This window comes from Simochromis diagramma, unplaced genomic scaffold (assembly GCF_900408965.1).
Source record: "Simochromis diagramma unplaced genomic scaffold, fSimDia1.1 OVJJ01000611.1, whole genome shotgun sequence".
Taxonomy (NCBI): Eukaryota; Metazoa; Chordata; class Actinopteri; order Cichliformes; family Cichlidae; genus Simochromis; species Simochromis diagramma.
Window position 1 is genome coordinate 2,041,802 of NW_024387175.1, and position 18,736 is coordinate 2,060,537.

At 40.4% G+C, this 18,736-nt stretch overlaps 2 protein-coding genes across 8 annotated transcripts in view; one reads left to right on the forward strand and one right to left on the reverse strand.

Moving 5' to 3' along the window:
* LOC120744937 (von Willebrand factor A domain-containing protein 5A-like) overlaps positions 1-18,736 on the reverse strand; it is a 174,737-nt gene that overhangs the window by 90,995 nt on the left and 65,006 nt on the right. The window lies entirely within an intron of this gene.
* The window catches only part of LOC120744941 (von Willebrand factor A domain-containing protein 5A-like), a 55,774-nt gene that overhangs the window by 36,360 nt on the left and 678 nt on the right, over positions 1-18,736 (forward strand). Inside the window, exons 10-21 of one of the 5 annotated variants that reach the window (XM_040049530.1) lie at positions 486-600; positions 3,794-3,952; positions 4,038-4,141; positions 10,278-10,495; positions 11,112-11,138; positions 11,437-11,463; positions 12,347-12,385; positions 13,871-13,909; positions 14,783-14,824; positions 15,434-15,588; positions 17,582-17,705; positions 17,812-17,935. In XM_040049530.1, the coding sequence (XP_039905464.1) occupies positions 486-600; positions 3,794-3,952; positions 4,038-4,141; positions 10,278-10,495; positions 11,112-11,138; positions 11,437-11,463; positions 12,347-12,385; positions 13,871-13,909; positions 14,783-14,824; positions 15,434-15,588; positions 17,582-17,705; positions 17,812-17,891 (1,129 nt within the window). In that variant the 3' untranslated portion in view covers positions 17,892-17,935. Of the gene's footprint in view, positions 1-485; positions 601-3,793; positions 3,953-4,037; positions 4,142-10,277; positions 10,496-11,111; positions 11,139-11,436; positions 11,464-12,346; positions 12,386-13,870; positions 13,910-14,782; positions 14,825-15,433; positions 15,589-17,581; positions 17,706-17,811; positions 18,647-18,736 lie in introns of those variants that run through there. The other 4 variants (XM_040049529.1, XM_040049532.1, XM_040049531.1 and 1 more) reach the window with 4 other exon arrangements.

The following is an 18,736-nucleotide window of genomic DNA, read 5'->3' on the forward strand; positions in this document are numbered from 1 at the left end:
TCATAAGAACATTGGTGGTTCGATTCCTGGCTGCATGGCAATGTGTTCTTGATCCCAATGTGCATGATGTAGAGTGAGTATGTGCATGTTACTGCTTTATAGAAACCCATAGAAAAAAGGGCCTGTATTCACCCATTTTATTTGAATAGGTGCATGAGACATGTTGCATAAAGAGATTTGAGTGCTCAAGCAGAGTAGAAAAGCACTAATAAAACACAGCCCAGTTACTATTTCTGAAAACTAACTCAGCTCTCAGAACAAGCTGTGTGTTTGTGGGTCTGGTGATATGTCCTTATGTGTAAACTCTCCTCTCTAGCTGTTTGTCTTTACTGATGGAGAGGTGGGGAACACCAAAGAAGTGATCGATCAGGTGAAGAAGAATTCAGGTTCTCACAGGTGAAACCACAAAACCACAGTTATATCTACACAGTTTTCAGGATGTCCAACATGTCCTCTGTGTGCTCAAAGACAATTTTTTATTGCAGGTGTTTCTCTTTTGGGATTGGGGAAGGGGCCAGCTCTGCTCTCATCAATGGGATGGCCAAGGAAGGAGGAGGTCACGCTCAGTTCATCACAGGGACTGACAGGATGCAACCAAAAGTAAGACATTAAACACAGTTATGAAGGAGGATAATGACACCATATGAAGGACTTACTAAACATACTTAACCAACTCATAAAAGACACAATCTTATTCTGCTGTTTTGATTAATGGTAATAAATCCAATCAAAGGTTTTTGTTTGACACCATCAGCAGATTCCTTAATCCACCTCAACCTGTTTTCCCTGCCATGTATTCTAGTGACTGCTTAAAAAGTCTGCACATCTTCAACTGGACCAAGTCTCTTGATCAGTTCTCTTCTCTGAGTTTAAACTAATTTTCTCGACAGATCTCCTTGACATTATTTCACACATGCAGTCTTTTTACTTCGGAGGTGCAGTACCCTTCCCAGTCTACCCAAGACTGGCAGCCACGACCAGGCCGGCGGACATCCAAGATCCTGCATATCAGCCACGCTGCTTTGCTAGCTAAAACACCGGTGCCGGCACATAAGAACGTTGTCATAGCCTGTCAACGATGTTGATTAGCTGCGTATATACGAATGTGAATCGCATCATTGGCTGGAGCAGCCAGTCACCGGTCACTTACTGACTCACACTCCAACGCAGATTCTCTGTGCGCGGAGACTGTGCCAGCAGTGCGCGATTGCACAGAGGGAACATTGCCTAAGGGTACATCTTTTGCCATCTTACAATGCTGTGATTGCAGCCATTCCCCAACTCTCTGTGAATGGTGCTCATGGCCATTGATCAGTGGTTGTTGATCAATGTTCATGAGTGTTTGCATTAATGATCAAGGAACTGACCTCCCAGCCCATTGTTCCTTCACTGGGCTGGTTTCAGTCATAATGCAAATGTTCTGTTTATAAGATTGGGGAAACCTGCAGTCAGCTGAGACTGAAGAAGTCACTTAGTTGAGTGACAAAACATTTCTCCCACTGAAAACGCTACATCCAGATGAACAGAATCAACTTTTGGGGATTTACTTACCTGGATGATTGATTATGCATCAAGATGCTGGTAGCTTCAGTTTAACTACCTTGGGGCTAATGATGGAGCCCCACCTTGTATGGGTGAATGCAACAGTGACTTTAGGGAAATATCTTTTGCAGCAAGCCATACCTTCTGCCCAAGTAGCTACCTGGGAGTGCGTGGTCTGTGGTGGTCTGCTTAACGGCGCCAGCGCTCATCTTTCCAGACTAATGTCTCTCTGGCCTGTGTCCAGACACATTGACATCGCCGCTGCTGCGCTGAGGGAACTGTCAGTTCTATCTCTGTTTCTGGGAACAAAGTGGTTGGTATCCTAAGGAGATTTCAAAAGAGAGAGAAACCAGTAACGGATGAAGTGTGAGAGTTGTGTGCATACTCCACTCAGAGGAGATATGATGACCAGGTTGAAGGGTTGTTGAACGTGAGACAGCAAAGTGTAGCCTCCAGCTCCTGTTTCATCTGCTCTGTTTGGCTGCTGGTCTGGATATGATATCCAGAGCTGAGACTGACCTGGCCTCCTAATGCTGAACAAAATGACCTCCACACCTGTGAAGTAAACCAAGGGCCTTGATCAGACATGATCTCCACCGGAATACCATGGAGTCGGAAAACATGATCTGTTGACAATTTAGCTGTCTCAGCAACTGAAGACAGTTTTTTTTCAAGGCTATACGGTGGGCTAACTTAAAAAAAACTATGGTGATTATTACAGTTTTGCCTGAGCAAGCAGGGATATGATTGTAGGAAACAGCGACGTTAAAACATGCGTAAAATAGTGACCAGCGAGCCTGATGGGCTCTCAGTCTCTTGGCTGTCCTTAAATAGATTAAGTTCTTATGATTATCCAGATCACAAAAGGATGCTCTGCCCCCCCCCTTGTAAGTGTCTCCATTCTTCTAGGCCCAATTTTACAGCCAACAACTCACGGTCATCTACATCATAATATCTGGGGAAAGACTGCGAGAAAAGAAGGCACAGGCTTGTAGTTTGCCTTGAGAACCTGAGTACTGTGAGAGGACTGCTCCAACACCAGAGTCTGATGCTTCCACTTCTACAATACACAACTTTGAGTGGTCGGGGTGGATGAGAATGGGAGCAGTTGTGAATAAGTGTTTTAATTTTGAAATGGCGATTCAAAGAAGGCAGTGTGTTTGTTCAGCCTCACTTCTAGTACCGGTGCCCACCTCTCAATTTTAAATACATGTAGACATTGAGGGTTCTTTGGGGGGGGGGGCCATGCTGACACTGGCTTTTGTCTGGCAGGTGAACAGGGGCAGGTCATTGGCACCATGCCCCTCCCATGTTTTAAATTCACTTTTGAACAGCACGAATCAACACCACATATGAATGGGTAGAGTGACGCATGGGGTCGTCACAAACTGCTGATGCCAGGAGAACAGGAGAACTTCCCTGCTGCTGCAGGACTGGAAGCGGCCTCCTTGTCTCCACCCCAGAGTAAAGGAACCCTCTCCTGGGTCTGGTTATTGCCTCAGGTAATAATACTGATGGCTTTGGTCTGGTGGGTAATGGTAGTGAAAAATTGGTTATTAAGGGCTGTAGCAGGGATGGGAGGATTTAACAGGATCAAAGGGAGATGTAACTCGTTAGCTAACCTAATATCAATTAGGTTCTGCTCAGCTCCTGAATCTGCTGAGGCTTGAAGTGATCTAGTTGAGACTGAGGATGACCAGAAGGAGAAGCAGAGATTCAGTGGAAGTGAGGGATTCGCCCACCCGTATGCCCGAATTTACCAGTGGGCGGAGTCTTTTGGCCAAATTGGACAGGTTGCCATAAAGTGATTTGGAAAATTTCTCTGCAACGGAAGCATCTCTCCCTTTCGTCAGCTGGAGGTGGCGACACTGGGACCGGGATCGGAAACAGAGGGAGTCAGGACAAAGACAAGCTATGAAAGAGAGAAAGCATTTATTGGTTAACTTACCCTTGATCTTTCCCCTGTATTTTGGTCCATAGTTTGCATGTTGGAATAAATGTCTGAATGTATGGTTGATTATGTGTCTGTTTATGTGCATGTATGTATGTTCAAACATGTTATATATAATAATAATAATAATAATAATAATAATAAGAATAAGAATAATAATAATTATTATTATTATTATTATTCTTATTCAAGTTAAACATTACAGCAGCAGCAGATACATATTTGAGATCAGACCTGCAGTGAGTAAAATGTCTGTTCCAGCTGTTTGTGTATATTTGGAAAGTTTTCATTATTTTTCAGGTGATGCAGTCGCTGCGATTTGCTCTGCAGCCAGCTGTGGTCGACATCTCAGTCACATGGGATTTACCAAAGGAAGTGTCTGTCACTGTCCTCTCTCCACCAATCACAACACTTTTCCAGGGTCAGAGGTCACTGATTTATGCCCAGCTCACTGGACAGGTAGGAGCAGCAGCCTCTCATGTTGTTGTTTAGGTATTTGATGACAGTGATTAACGTGGCTTCTAACACTGTAATTCTGTGTCAGAGCTCAGAGGCAGCAGAGGGCTGTGTGACGCTGAAGTACAGCCTGGCAGGTCATCCCTCTGAGAACCAGCTGCACTTCAGTCTCAGACCTGCAGAGGACGCTGGGTAAAACAGTTTAACACAAACAAAACTTCTGTTTTGAATTGTGAGTTTCCACGTATTGAATTTAAAACAGTATTTTCAGAAACGTAACTCTACTTACTGGAAAACAGTTAATAATACCCAAACCTAATGCTGTGTGTCTAGTTTTAAACATGTTTCACTTTTTCCTAATCATTATTTCTTGGATTAGGGGTATCATAACATCTAATAGTATATCATTACTGATCACAAACATATTAGACATGACAGAGTAATCTCAGTCTGCCGTTTGTGTGAAATCAAGGAGACATTGTTTGAATTCAAGTCCAAAAACTTTTGTGCAATAATCTGACACTTTTACTCTAAAATACACTAAGAACAGACAGATTGACACACACAGGAACATCACCAACAACAACTAATTTGTGTCCTCAGAGCCTGCTTTTGTAAAGAATGACAGACTTGTCTGTACATTGCACACTGTACTTGTCTGTACATTGCACACTGTACAGACGTCAAACAGAACGTCAAACAAAGCCTGTTTGACGTTTAGAGGCAAATCCATCAGCAGCAGAAAGAAATCTGTGCAAGATACTGTCAGGACTCCTTCAGACTGATTACTGCGGTTACGTCAGTGGTTCCCAAACTTTCTTTTGCTAGGCCCCCCCTTTATTTTACAAGAAAATCTTGTCCATGATTTAGACAGGGGGAACAAATTGTGGCAGGATCAGCCTGTCATTATTTGTATTCCACTGTAACTTTACTGTATAAAGTGTCAAAATGTCAGGGATAGTAAGTCATTATAAGAAGTTTTTGTGAACTAAAAATCCAGAATGTTGGATTCTGTTTGTCCGTGATTTGGAGAGCCCAGCGCCTGCTCCCGACGCAGGGGAAACTAATTCTGCCGGGGAGACCTACCTTGGCACTTGTGCAGGTGAAGCCAAAGGCAAGATATGCTTCATCGTATTTTCTAGTCTTTGGCTTGGAAGGAAGTTAGTTTGGAGACATAGTTGTGGGAGCCCTGTCAAAAACCTGTCCATTATGATAGCAGTGTCCAAGCATTCTTTTTTTCTTTAATTCATAACACTATTTAAATTCAGACACTATCTCTATTTTTTAACATTACTCGTCAATACTTTCCCGTTGGGGCTGTATCAGATGACCCTAAACCATCCCTTAGGTATGCTGCAACTGGGTTGTTGGTGGCTTACCATGATACACTGAGCATTTTATCTTCATTTTATTTTCACTCTCCATGTATTTATACACCAAACTGCACTTCTCTTGCTTTCTCTCTTTCATAGCTTGTCTTTGTCCTGACTCCCTCTGTTTCCTTCTGTGGGATTTCTGCCAAGCTGCAGCCTTTCTTTGAGGTCTAGGGAGCGGACCCAGCTTTGGTGTTACTTTAAGGACAGCTCAGCAATTTCTCAAGCTAATGGGTAGTTTTTCTTGTACTACACAAACTACTAGCTGCTTGTTAAAAAGTAACTTCACACAGTTAGTAAAGCCAAACCCAGCTCATGGGTCATTCTGTTTGAAATCAACACAGGACTTCTGCTCAACCATCCATGATTTTCATAAAAATGTTATGGTACAAAGTTTGGGCACGTATAACGACTACTGTGAAATTTTAACTTCAAATATTAAATACTACACAAGATATTTTCTTCAAAAAATGCTCTTTTGAACTACGCTGTACTGCTAAAACAAAAAATATCAGTAGGTTGTCCTGTCAAAATAGAATATATGTATATTTTTAATTTGTGAGACCCAAGTGACTCCATTTCAAATAATAACATTTTGTCAGGGTCCTGGGTCTCCTGACCCAGCGTTTTTAGTTCTTTGTGAGTTTTCTTAGTATTTTGTCGAGTTCTCATGTGATTTATTCTATGGTTTCTAGTTTTGATCCCTTGCCCCTCATGTTTCTCTGTGCCCCCTCTGTTCGGTGTAAAGTCCGTGTTTCTTGGTCTGTGTCTTGGCATGTTTTGAGTTTCCTGTGTTTTTTGTCACTCTGTATTGTGAATTATGTTCTCATGGTTGGTCTTTTGTTGCTCCCTTGAGTCTAGTTTCTTGTGTTCCAGGATTTCACTCTGTGTATTATTTATCATCTCTAGTCTTTTGGTTCTTAGAGTCCTCTGCCTTATGGTTATGTCTCTGTTTCTTAGTTGTTCTGTCTCCACCATGTCAAGTTCGCGCCTCAGTGTTATACTTCCTGTTTTACTTTGAAGGTCTGTGTCTCATGTGAGTGTATCCTAGGCTGTATCCCAATTCAGGGTCTGCAGCCTTAAAGTACGCAGCCTCAACGGTCCTCAAGGGCCGCATACTCAAAGACCGCTAAGGCCGGAAGTGCGAGGCTTGTGAAATGGGACGGTCTAGCCTCCGTCGCGCTGCCCAGGTTGCCTAGCAACCATGATAGCTGGAAACGTGTGGTTGACAGAAATGAAGGAGAACATATTTTCACTTCCTCACACACTGCTGAGTTTGTCCTGGTGGATCATCAGGGCTGCAAAGCCTCACAGATGATGTGCAGCAGTGGGTCCCTCAGTCTGTCCTCACTCTGGACACTTGCAGTTGTCACACATGGGAATCAAATGTGTGATAAGCTGCAGGATTCAAACACAAGTGTAATTTATAAATACATGTTCATACTTTTATTCCACAATCAGAGAGAAAGAAACAGAGAGAGAGTGCAGGACAGACAGGTGACAGTCTCAGGTGTATACACTGCTACACAACAGCACAAGAGAAGGAGGATTTAGTGTTTGTGTTATTACGAAACAAGAAGAGTTCCCAGATGGTGCAGTGGACACATGTGTGACTCCTGTGATTAAAGCATCTTTCTTTCAGCTTAACGAGTGAACCGTCAGCTCGTTCAAACACACGTTAAAGTCCGTTTGGCTCGACACCACCGAACAGAGGCAGCAATAAAACATAGCTAACATTAACAGTGCAGTGAATCCGGCTTGTGTCGTGATATTCAGGACTGCAAACCGAGCAGCATCACTGACTTTCAGCTTGTTGTGTTTGTGGATATATGACTGACTTTAATTATCCACAAAATCATCACATTCTCTGTAAGATTAAGGTCGACTATTGTATTATTATATTTTAAAGGCTTTAAAAGCAAGTAAAAGCTGAACGTACAAACATCGCTAATGGCGACATGTGGCCAACAGTAATGTTTTAATGTTCCTCATTATTAAACATTTGCACATAAATAAGTGACATAATATTCAGTACTTACTTTTCACAGTTTACTCTTCGGCCGCTCCGCTTCTGCCGTCTGCGGCAAAATTATCCACACCGACTGCCGCGCTATGAATTGTGGGATATGTTGGGCCACGAAGTCTACACTGCCACAGCCTTAAAATTCAGGGAAATGAAGGATGCATTTCGAGCAGCCTTTGAATTGGGACAGCCTTCGGCGCGCCACTGTGACGTAATCGGCCTTAAAATGTGGCCTTTAAGGCTGCAGACCCTGAATACGGCCCTACTTTGTTTCCTTGTCTCGTCAGTTCTGATTTCCCCCAGCTCTGCTCTTCTTCTGTGTCTCATTCCCTCGTTATTCCCCAGTGTATTTAAGCCCTGTGTGTCTCTGTGTCAGTGTTACGTCGTCCCTCATTGCGGTGTGTTACTCTGTCCCTGTGTTTCCTTGAACTTAGATTTCCCAGTGTAGTTTTTTTTTTTAATGCGTCTTCCTTGCCAGCCAATAAAGCTGTGATTTTGAGTTCACCCCTTGAGTCTGAGAGCCTGCATTTTGGGTCCAACTCCTTCCTGCCACACAGCACTTCCTGACACATTTTTAAAAAAAATTTTCCATTTGACCTTCTGGACACTCTAGTATTTGTTGTATTTTGAAGAGACAACGTACTGATTATTTTTGTGGCATGACTTGTCATGTTTGCTCAATGCCACATGAAATGCCACATGAAAAGGAAATACCATTTTCTTCAATTCAATTCAGTTTTGTTGATACAGCCCCAAATCACAACAACCGTTGCCTCAAGGCACTTTATATTGTAAGGTAGACTCTACAGTAATACATACAGAAAAAAACCTAACACTCATATGACCGCCTATGAGCAAGCACTTTGGCCACAGTGGGAAAGAAAAACTCCCTTTTAACAGGAAGAAACCTCCAGCAGAACCAGGCTCAGGGAGGGGCGGGGCCATCTGCAGCGACCGGTTGGGGTAAGAGGAGGAAGACAGGATAAAGACATGCTGTGGAAGAGAGACAGAGAATAATAACAAGTATGATTCTGTCCAGAGAGGTCTGTTAACACAAAGTGAGTGAGAAAGGTGACTGAAGAAGAAATACTCAAGGAAAATAATAACAAAATCCAAATTTTTTTCAATTTTGTTATTAAGAATATCATGTTAAAAAGTATTTAGCATCCTTTATTTTGTCATATTGTGAAATTAAAAAATAAATATTCAGAAATTAGCACTAATCACCTTTTGAATAGTAAAGCTCTTTAGTGCTGTTTACCTATATCTGCCTTTGAAGGAGTGCTGGACTCAATTGCCCTTATATCAATAAAGTGCCTAACACACAGTGTAACTACAATATAAAATATGCATATGCACAACACAACTGAATGACATAATTTCTTTGTACATTAGAAGCATTACAGTCTATGTGAATAAGCCAGCTAATTTGGATCATTCCACCCTGGAACAACAAGAATCCAAAGAAACCATTAAAAGCTCAGAAATACCATCAAATTCATGCCCATGATGAGTGTATGTAAACTTCTCATAACACCTGTGCAAAGTTTTGTGTTCTTGCAGAAATTCTTTCACAATGAGTAGACTTTAACCCTGTGACTCAGTGGTCCTGAACAATTGCATACAATATTGTTAACAATCTACCAATCAATGTTTGACTCACTTCCAGCTTATTGTAGCTTTCCTCCCTTTCAGCAACTTCTACGCTGCAGTCTGAGCTTTTCTACACTTGTTATGATCAAATGAAGTGACAGTGTTGGCTTTTTAGCTGCAGTTACTTGTCAGAATCAAAGGCAGAGACTCCATTCCCACAAAAAAAAAGCAAAGTTAGACTGAGACTGAGGCTCAGATACACAGATAATTTGGGTTGTTTTGGTCATTCTTTTAAATGGACATTTGTGAGGTTGGTCATTGATCAGGTTGAGTTGAGGACTCTGTGCCGGCCAGACCAGTTCTTCCTCATCAAACTTGCTTATGTATCTTGCTTTGTACACTGGTTTGCAGTCAGGGATGACCCCTTCCTGCTAGAACAGGTGGGGGCCCAGTAACCCTAGCCCAGGCAGGGTTAACTGTTCCCTGATTTTTTTCACTCAGAGGGGTCTTTTGATACATAGACAGACAATTTATTAGTCATTTAATATACCTGATTATATTCGATCAGTATTAAGCATAATTAGCTATTGGCAATATATGTAAAAACCATCATCACTTCATGCGGAGACCCCTTCGGCGCCAGCTGCAGCCTTAAGGCTGGAGCTGAATAAAACTCCCTGATAACGACTGTGTTTAGACTGTTCCCCCCATTCCATACAAGGCCACCTGGGTTGGCTGGAAGACTGTTTACTTAGCCTGGCGGGGCGAAGGACACTGTCTCAGCTGAACTCTGGACACACACACACACACACACACACTGATATGCACACACTGATCCCCCCTCCCTTTCCAAACGCCTTCGATGCTTGTGCCCTACCGGGGAAGATGGCAGTCGACTGGACCAGCGCAGACATGCTGCAGGACCGGATGCGCTGTCTACACCGGCTCTCTCTTACCCTTTACCCGCCCCTGTTGCTTGTCTTGTGTTTCTATGGTGTGTTGATAGTCATGTGCTTTTTGTGCTGAGGTGTTTTTTCTGTTATCAAACTGTTCTCCCACTAGGAGCTCAGTCTGAGTGGAGTTTTTTTTCTCCTCCTCTTACCTCATGTTATGTATTTTCGTTGTTTTTTTCCTATCAGCCTACCTTTCTGACATGTCTCCCCAATGTGATGTTTGTGTAAAGTTGGTCAGAAGGTTCTTTTGTAAGTGCGCATGCGCCATTAGCGTGCTGCCTGCTGTAACCCTAATTTCCTTCGGGATTAATAAAGTATTCTGATTCTGATTCTGATTCTGATCACATGTGACATATGATTCTGTGTGTTTTCCTTCTTGCCTGCAGACTAACAGTTCACAGGTTGGGTGCTCAGACTCTCATTCGCTCCCTGGAGATGGAGGAGAGAGAGCACAGAGGACAGCAAGATGGAGTGAAGGAGAAGGTGGTGCAGCTCAGTGTCGAATCAGGAGTGAGCAGTTCGTTCACTGCCTTCATTGCTGTCAACAAAGACAACAGCGAAGTGATTCAGGGACCTCTTGTGCGCAGAAATATTCCAACAGCCCGTGAGTTGTTTTTTTTTTTTTTTTAAACTAAAATACTCAAACACAGTTTGAAGATGAAGAAAGCTGAACTTGAATGAAAAGAGTACAATGATAAATAGAAGAGCAGACTATCAGAGTCAGTTAACAGGATCCAGACGTTGTACAAATTTTTTTTTAAAAAGGTTGGTTAAAGCAAAATATGAGATTCAGTAGCAAAAATATGGTACAGTTATTCAAGATATTGACAGGAGAAAAAAACAGTATATTTTAAACAGTGTTTTTGTATTGTGTTATATTTGCATATCAGCCTATGAATGTTAAAAAGTAAGACATTAAATCTCTGGACCTTTTAAAAAAAAAATCATTTTACATCTGTGCATTTCAAAAAATATATATATATATCCAAAAAAACATTTCTGTTTTTAACTTTTTTTGAAATGGTAAATATACAATACTGTATGCAAATAGCTTTGATAACCTTTGTAATGGGCTGTGTCCCAAAGTGAAGACTTACCTGATAACCTCAGTCTGTTTAAGGTTGATTTATACATTTTAAAGATCGACAGTGTTTTCTTTTTCTTTTTCTCTAATAATATTCAGGCTGATATTTTTTTTTTTCTTTTATTTTTTTGCGTAGTGTTTCTTTTGGCTCCACTTGGTTGTGGTGAGTAAAAGCTGAGCAAAAACATGCATCTACACAAATATGCATTTCTGAAGAATAAAAATAAAAAGACCAACACACATTTTTATTTGAATTCATTTGAATACTGTATGCAAATAGCTGCAGTATTTGCTGTGACAGCCTTTGTAATGTGCTGTGTCCCAAAGTGAAGACTTCACCTGATAACCTCAACCTGTTTAAGGTTGATTTATACATTTTAAAGATCAACGGTGTGGTAATGCCAGGTTTTATTTCTCTCTTATATGTTCACCCTCAACCTGACTTTTTTTTTTTTTCATAGCGGTCAGGACTGCTACATCCACGATTAGTAAGTAGAAGCTGAGTGACAACACACATCTACACACATGTGCATTTCTAAAATAAAAACAAAGAAACCAACATATTTGTATTTGAAATGTTAAATGTCAAATATTCACTGCACAGTTGCTGCAGTATTTATTTTCCCAGTTGTTGTAATTGGCTGTATTTATACTACCATTTATGATAAGTTGCAGGTCATGATAATGACCTCAGAAGCCATAAACGTACTGATCTAAACAGCAAATGAAATGTCTAATTTTCCCAACATTTCCATATTAGCGTCATAATCAAGCTGCAATTCCTTCCTGTGAAACTAACTTTTTTGAATTATTAAATAATTAGAAATGTAATATATTAAATATGTGATCATGTAGTTCCTTCCATAAAGAGCCATTTTCTTCTCTACTGCACAAAAGAGTAAAAACAATGAAAAAGACCCTTTAAATGAGCCAATGTGTCTGAACTTGAATGATTAAATATAGGTGGTGTTTATCAACATGTAGATTTAAATACAGTTTAAATATTGTAGTAATATTCTAACCTGCTGTAAGACTCTCGGAAGCCAGAAACGTAGTATGATGTGGAGACATTACATGTTAAGATGAAATATTAATCTGTTTTTGTCAGACAGATGAATGTGAATAAAAAGAGTACGATGATAAATTTAAGAGCAGAATATCTGAGTCAGGTTCAGACGATCCAAAAGCAATAAATGACATTGACTTTAAAATATTTGTTACAAGAAATCAAGATTCTGATTAGAAAGGTGACAGTGATGTACATTTACATACTTTTATACTATTGTTTTGTATTTGTATATCAACAAATCAGTAAGTTAGTGTTCCTTAACAAATTATTATGAAATGTACTGACTCTATTTTACGTTATAGTGTGTGACTCCGCGGTGATGTGTGAGGAAATTGAAACAGGTAAGTAAAACCTAAATGACACATCTGTACATCTATGTAAATGTGTAGCTGTTTGTAGAAGGGACCGGGCCCATACAACTACTGGACATAACCTGCATCAGTACCACATGGAAGCTTCTGTTCAGGCATCATAGCGGCAAAGATGAATAAGCACATGGCTCAATACATAAGCGGGGCACAAAAAGGAATTAGCATCAATACCAGAGGCACAAAACACCAGCTACTGATAGAGACTGCAAGACTTGGCTGACCAAGCCCCACACTCAGATCCTGGAATGCCTAGAACTGTACAAGATCAACAGGACCCTAAGAGCTGTGGAGAGGCTGCTAGGAAAGCTGAAACCACCAAGTACCTGCAGAGGGTCAGACAGGTCCTGAGGAGTCAGCTGAACAGTAAGAACAGATCCAGGCTATCATCACTTACGCCCTGCCCATGATCAGGTACCCGGCTGGGATAATAAGAGATAGAAGCCACTGACATCAAGACAAGGAAACTCCTGACCATGCATGGAGGGTTCACCCTAAGATCAGCACCCTGAGGCTGTATGCTAAGTGGAAGAAAGGAGGACGGGGACTGGTGAGTGTCAGTACCACAGCCCAGAATGAGACAACAAATATCCACCAATACAACCGACCACGCGCTCACTGAATACCTCAGGCAGCAGAAAACCAAGAAAGAGGAGGAGCCGTTGTAGAAGGACAGTCCCCTGAACGGTGTGTACCACCGGCAGATAGAGGAAGAGGCCGACATCCAGATGTCCTGATCTGAAAGACAGCACAGAGGCACTAATCATGGCAGCACAGGAACATGCTCAGAGCATATATACCTGTGTGTATGTATGAGTGAGACAGTTTTTGAAAGTCAAAGTGATCTGATTTGTTCACTGAACTTAAACTCAGTATTTATTCAGGTTAGGATGTACGCATTTGGAAAAAAATAGTTTTAGGTGTGGTTCAGTGTGTGGACTGAACATGCACATGTGAGTCCTCATGTGTCATTGTGCACACTTGTGGAGCTCAGTTTATGCTTGTGGATCGACCCTTTGTTGAACACATTTTTCTCCATACATATGCATCAGTTAGAGCAGCAAACAAGCAATAAAAAGAGTAAATACAGCAAAACCAGTTTTCATCAATGTGATATTTTGTACAGTTTCTGTAAATACACAGACTGTTAAACACAGAGGAAATGATGTGAGCTATTGCATGTAGGAGCTGGTAATGTGGTCCATAGCAACATGTATGTCAGGGGAATGTTTGTGTCTCTGACAGCCAAAAGAATATTATCATGGAGTGTGTATGCTAAGGGCAGAGGGGCACAATAGTGCACATTTCTTACATTGTATTAAATCGGGAAGTGAAAAGGTTATGATTTTTTTCTTGGAATATGACTGTTTTTGTGAAATTCATGCATTCAGATACTATTGCTGAGGCATTCTGTGTAATTACCTCAAAAGTGTTGCTTTGTGTTTACCAATTAAAAAGGATTCTTCATGAAAGGGAGGAAACAAAAGGTAATGGAAGGTAAGTTTAAAAAAAAAAATGAGAGCATGTATTTTAGTTTTAACATGTGTGTTTTTTTTTTTAAAAGGTCAACTGAAAGAAATTATTTTTTTCTTAATGGGTGTGACACCATCAGTTATAATTTGCTGGGTTAGAATAAAGTAAGAAAAAAAAATAAGCATGCATTGTCTTAGTAGATATGAAGGAAATTTAATGCTTAGTGGAAGTAACTGTATAACAATGTTTAGTTCATCTTGGCGCATTCTCAATCATCCAGGGAAGTAAATCTTTAAAAAGTTGATTCTGGACGTAGCGTTTTGTGGGAGAAACGTGACTGAAGTGACTTCTTCAGTCTCAGCTGAGTCACTTGGATGGGTGACGAAACGTTTCTCCCACAAAACGCTACGTCCAGATGAACAGAATCAACTTTTTGGAGAATGTTTAGTTCAGTTCCTTTGATATTGAGACCCAGTTTTCTCCTGTTGAATAATCTTTTAGTCTTATATTCCAATAAATCATATTAAATTAATCTGATTATGTGTATTTATGTATGTATTTATTGGCCATACATTTTCCCAGTAAAACATGTGAAACACATACTTTACATCGTATCAAGCTTTCATTTCATCAGCTTGATTGCCTTCAGATAGTATTCATTAAAACCACTTTAACTGATGCTGGGGTGTTGCCAGTTTTATTTTTCTTTAATAAGTTAGACTCCAAACCTATATTTGCTCCAATGGCCATGAGTATTAAATCAGAAATGAAAAGGTTATGATTTTTTTCTTGGAATGTGACTGTTTTTGAGAAATCCATGCATTCAGATACTATTGCTGAGGAATTCTCTGTAATGAACTCAAAAACGTTTTTTTGTGTGTGTGTTTACCAATTCAGATGGATTCCCGATGATGGAAGAAGAAAGCCAGTCAAGAAAATGTAAGTAAAAAACAAAATGAGAGCATGTATTTAGCTTTAATTAACAGGAGTGTTTTTTCAAAAGGTTAACTGATGGAAATTCTTATTTTCTTATTGTCTGTAACACCATCAGTTATAATTTGCTGGGTTAGAATAAAATAAGAAAAAATAAGCATGCATTGTCTTGGTAGATATGAAGGAAGTTTAAGGCTTAGTGGAAGAGACTGTATAACAATGTTTAGTTCAGTTGCTTTGATATTGAGATCCAGTTTTCTCCTGTTGAATAATCTTTAAGTCTTATATTCCAATAAATCAGATTAAAATAATTTAATATATGAAACCATATATTTTCTCTGTAAAACATGTGAAACACATACTTTACATCATATTAAGCTTTCATTTCATCAGCTTGATTGCCTTCAGATGGTATTCATTAAAACCACAGTAAGTGATGGTGTGGTGCTGCCAGTTTTAGTTTTCTTTAATAAGTTCAAACTGTTGTAAACATTTGATTTTGTTGTGGAGCGCTTATGTAATTATTACAGTTTTAAGATGTAATTTATGGTTATCATGTAGAGTTCTGTTTGTCATCTAGCACCATAATCAGGTTTTGTTTTTATTGCATCTTAGATTTTCCAGCTGCTGTGCCTGAGCAGCCACCCAGAGACCCTTTGCTGCAGTTAGTCTCCCTGCAGGAGGCGTCTGGCTGCTGGCTGCTTGATCCAGCTCTGGCTGCTGCACTGGGACAGACCAACGAGGAGGTGGAAAAGTCAAAGCCTGAAAAGGTGCACTGCTGTCAATTTAAATATTAACACAAAATGATAATGTGAGATAAAACAGATTTGATTCTATGATTTCAACAAAAACACATGATATAATTAAAAATACACCATAAAACAAAGAAAATGAAGTCAAACTAAACGTAGGCCTGCCTCACAGCCTGAGAATAAACATCTGCATATCAGAAGCTAAGGCTACGTCCACACTAATGCGTTTTCGTTTGAAAACACATTGTTTTCTCTCCGTTTTGGTCTCCCGTCCACACTGAGACAGCGTTTTCCTCAAGGAAAAATGCAGCATTTTGAAAACGCTCTCGAAAACGTATACACTTCAAAACGGAGCTGCCCCGTCGCAGTGTGGACACTCAAAAACGCAGACTTTCTAAAGCGATGACGCATTTTAGTCATGTGATGCAGTCATGTGACCAATTAAACAAAGATAGCGGAGGGCATTATACAGCAGTTGTTTTGATTGCTCTCAATTTTGACAGCCCTAAAACAGATTATTATAAGTTTGTACATGCTCCAGATAGCTTTTCTTCAAATTCTTTAATTCTCACTCGCTTTTGCGCATACGCAGTACTGGAACGTAAGCGCTTTGGGCCGTTTCAATGTCGACGCGCAACTCTGTAAAAGCAACTCAAAACGCTAGTGGACGCGGAGCGTTTTCGGACGAAAACGCAGTCTGCAAATCTATCCGGGCTAGTGTGGACGTAGCCTAAAACACTGGTGGTAATCATACTCCTAACCACCCACTGAGATGCACCAGCGTCTGATATTATCCAGAAACTGCAGAGCAGCAGAAATTTTTGACTGGCAGGCTGGCAGTCCATCAGGATCGGCAACAGCACTTCAGCCAGCATTATTACAAATACTGGCGTCCTCAGTCCCATCCTATACACCCTGTACACCCTGTACTGTGTCACATCCAACAAGGATAACATCATTTTGAAGTTCGCGGACAATTCTGCAGTGGTCGGTCGCATCACTGGAAGAGATGAGGCAACTTACAGGAGAGAGGTGGTCGGTCTGGTGTCATGGTGTGAGGACAACAACCTCACCCTCAACACTGGCAAGACAAAGGAGATGATAGTGGACACGAGGAAGAAGAGGAGGTCTCACCCATCGCTGTCTATCCGGGGCCTTGAGGTGGAGAGGGTGAGCAGCTTTAGGTACCTGGGCGTCTACATCTCTGAGGGCCTCACCTGGACACTGAACACCACACAGTTGGTCAAGAAGGCTCAGCAGCGGCTGTATTTCCTGAGAAGGCTGAGGAAATTTGGTATGTCGGCCAAGATCCTCAGCAGGTTCTACAGCTGCATTGTGGAGAGCACACTGACCAGCTGCATCACTGCATGGTATGGCAGCACTACTGCCATGAACTGAAAATGCTTGCAGGTTCAGAAGCGTGAAATCCAGAACATCCAGACTCAACAACTTCCCCACTGCCATCAGACTCTTGAACAGCTGACCCATTTTGAACAGTAATAATAAATTTTTTTTGCACGTCTGGTCATCTTACATATTAAGCCAACATATTAAGCTATAGCTCTTTTACACACATCTGTTTCAAATTTCCATATTTTGTCTCCTTTTCTGTCTTCATTTTTTTATTTGTACTATTTGTATTATATGTTCTATTTCTATTGTATATATTAATCGACATTTGTGGGTGGAAGGAATTTCATTGCACAGAAAAATGCCTTTTCTCTTGTGACACATGACAATAAGCACTGTGAATCCTTGTATTATTTTCTTCATCAGTTGTTGTAAAAATATTTCAGCACATTATTTTAGAGCATTTATGACATCACAGTTTGGGATTTCATCAGGAAGAGCATCCAGTGTAATAATCTGCCAAATCAAATATGCAGAGCTGCCCACCTTGGTGACCCCGTGTGACAAAGAAGTACACAAACATATGTAATATTACTGGTTGTAGAAAGTAAAATGTGTGTTCTGTCTGTTTTATTTGATTGATTTTGATTTGGGGAATTAGGCCAGCAGTGAAGTGTGGGCCACCATTCTGGCTCTGATCTGGCTTCATGGTTTCAAGATGGATGCAAAGGACGAGTGGGAGCTTCTGGCTATGAAGGCTGCCTCGTGGCTCTGTGCTCACAATGGTACTAGCAATGATTGTAACAGATAAAATAACAGCTTTAAAAAACTGTTTCATTCTACAGCTTTCCTCCCACAATCATTATTTTAATATCTGTGTTGTGTTTTTAGCACCGTGTGTGTCAGAGTGTGTGGATGCTGGAAATGTCCTGCTGGGCTGCAGCGTGAAGAAAGAAGCTCTGGGACTCTGAGGGTTTTCTTAAAGTAGCTTCATCTTCAGAGTGAACAGAAGCAGGTCTGCTTACTCCACACTGCCTTCGATACAGAGCTGTTTTATATCATCAACCCCTTTTACATGTTTATTTGTCATGAATTATGTACCTAATATTGGTTTTACCATTGTGGAAAAAAAGTATGTCAAAATTGTCTGAATACTCCTAACACAGTAGAAGATTGGACCACTGCTGTGGCAGCTCATTCGCAAAGTGTTTTAATTCCTTTTCTCTGCCACTAGATGGCGATTATGTTCATACTTTTACTGATTTCACACAGAAACACCAAAACCAATCTAAGAAGAGTCTTTTCCCTTCCTGTTCTAGTTCTGAAAATGGCTTCAGTTCAGGACATTTTCAAGATGGTCCTCAGTGAATTGGAGTGAATAGAGCAAAACTTTTAAAATAACTATTTAAAATGTTTACACCATCTTCTAAACAAAAAAGTCTATCCTAGCTTTTATTTTTTAAAAAGTAATATTTTTATGGCCAAATTGAAATGAAAGCTATACAGAACGTCATTCTGTTTTTCTCGCAGGAGTTACAATTTTATCCATGAAACACTTTCATTCTGCTAATTGACACTGATTGATCCTTGAACGTCTTAAGACAGCACATAGTCTTCATTCATGTTTGCTTACTCATGTAGTTTGAGTTGAATCTGAATTTCCCAAAACTGCCTGTTTTGTAATGACTTTCCAAATAATACTTAGCATAAAAAATTAGAAAATTTATGTTTGGTCTCTCATTTCTTTGTTTGTGATTCAGCTAATAACACAAGGATTTCATAATTTTTGAAGCCACACTGAAAATACTCAGCAATC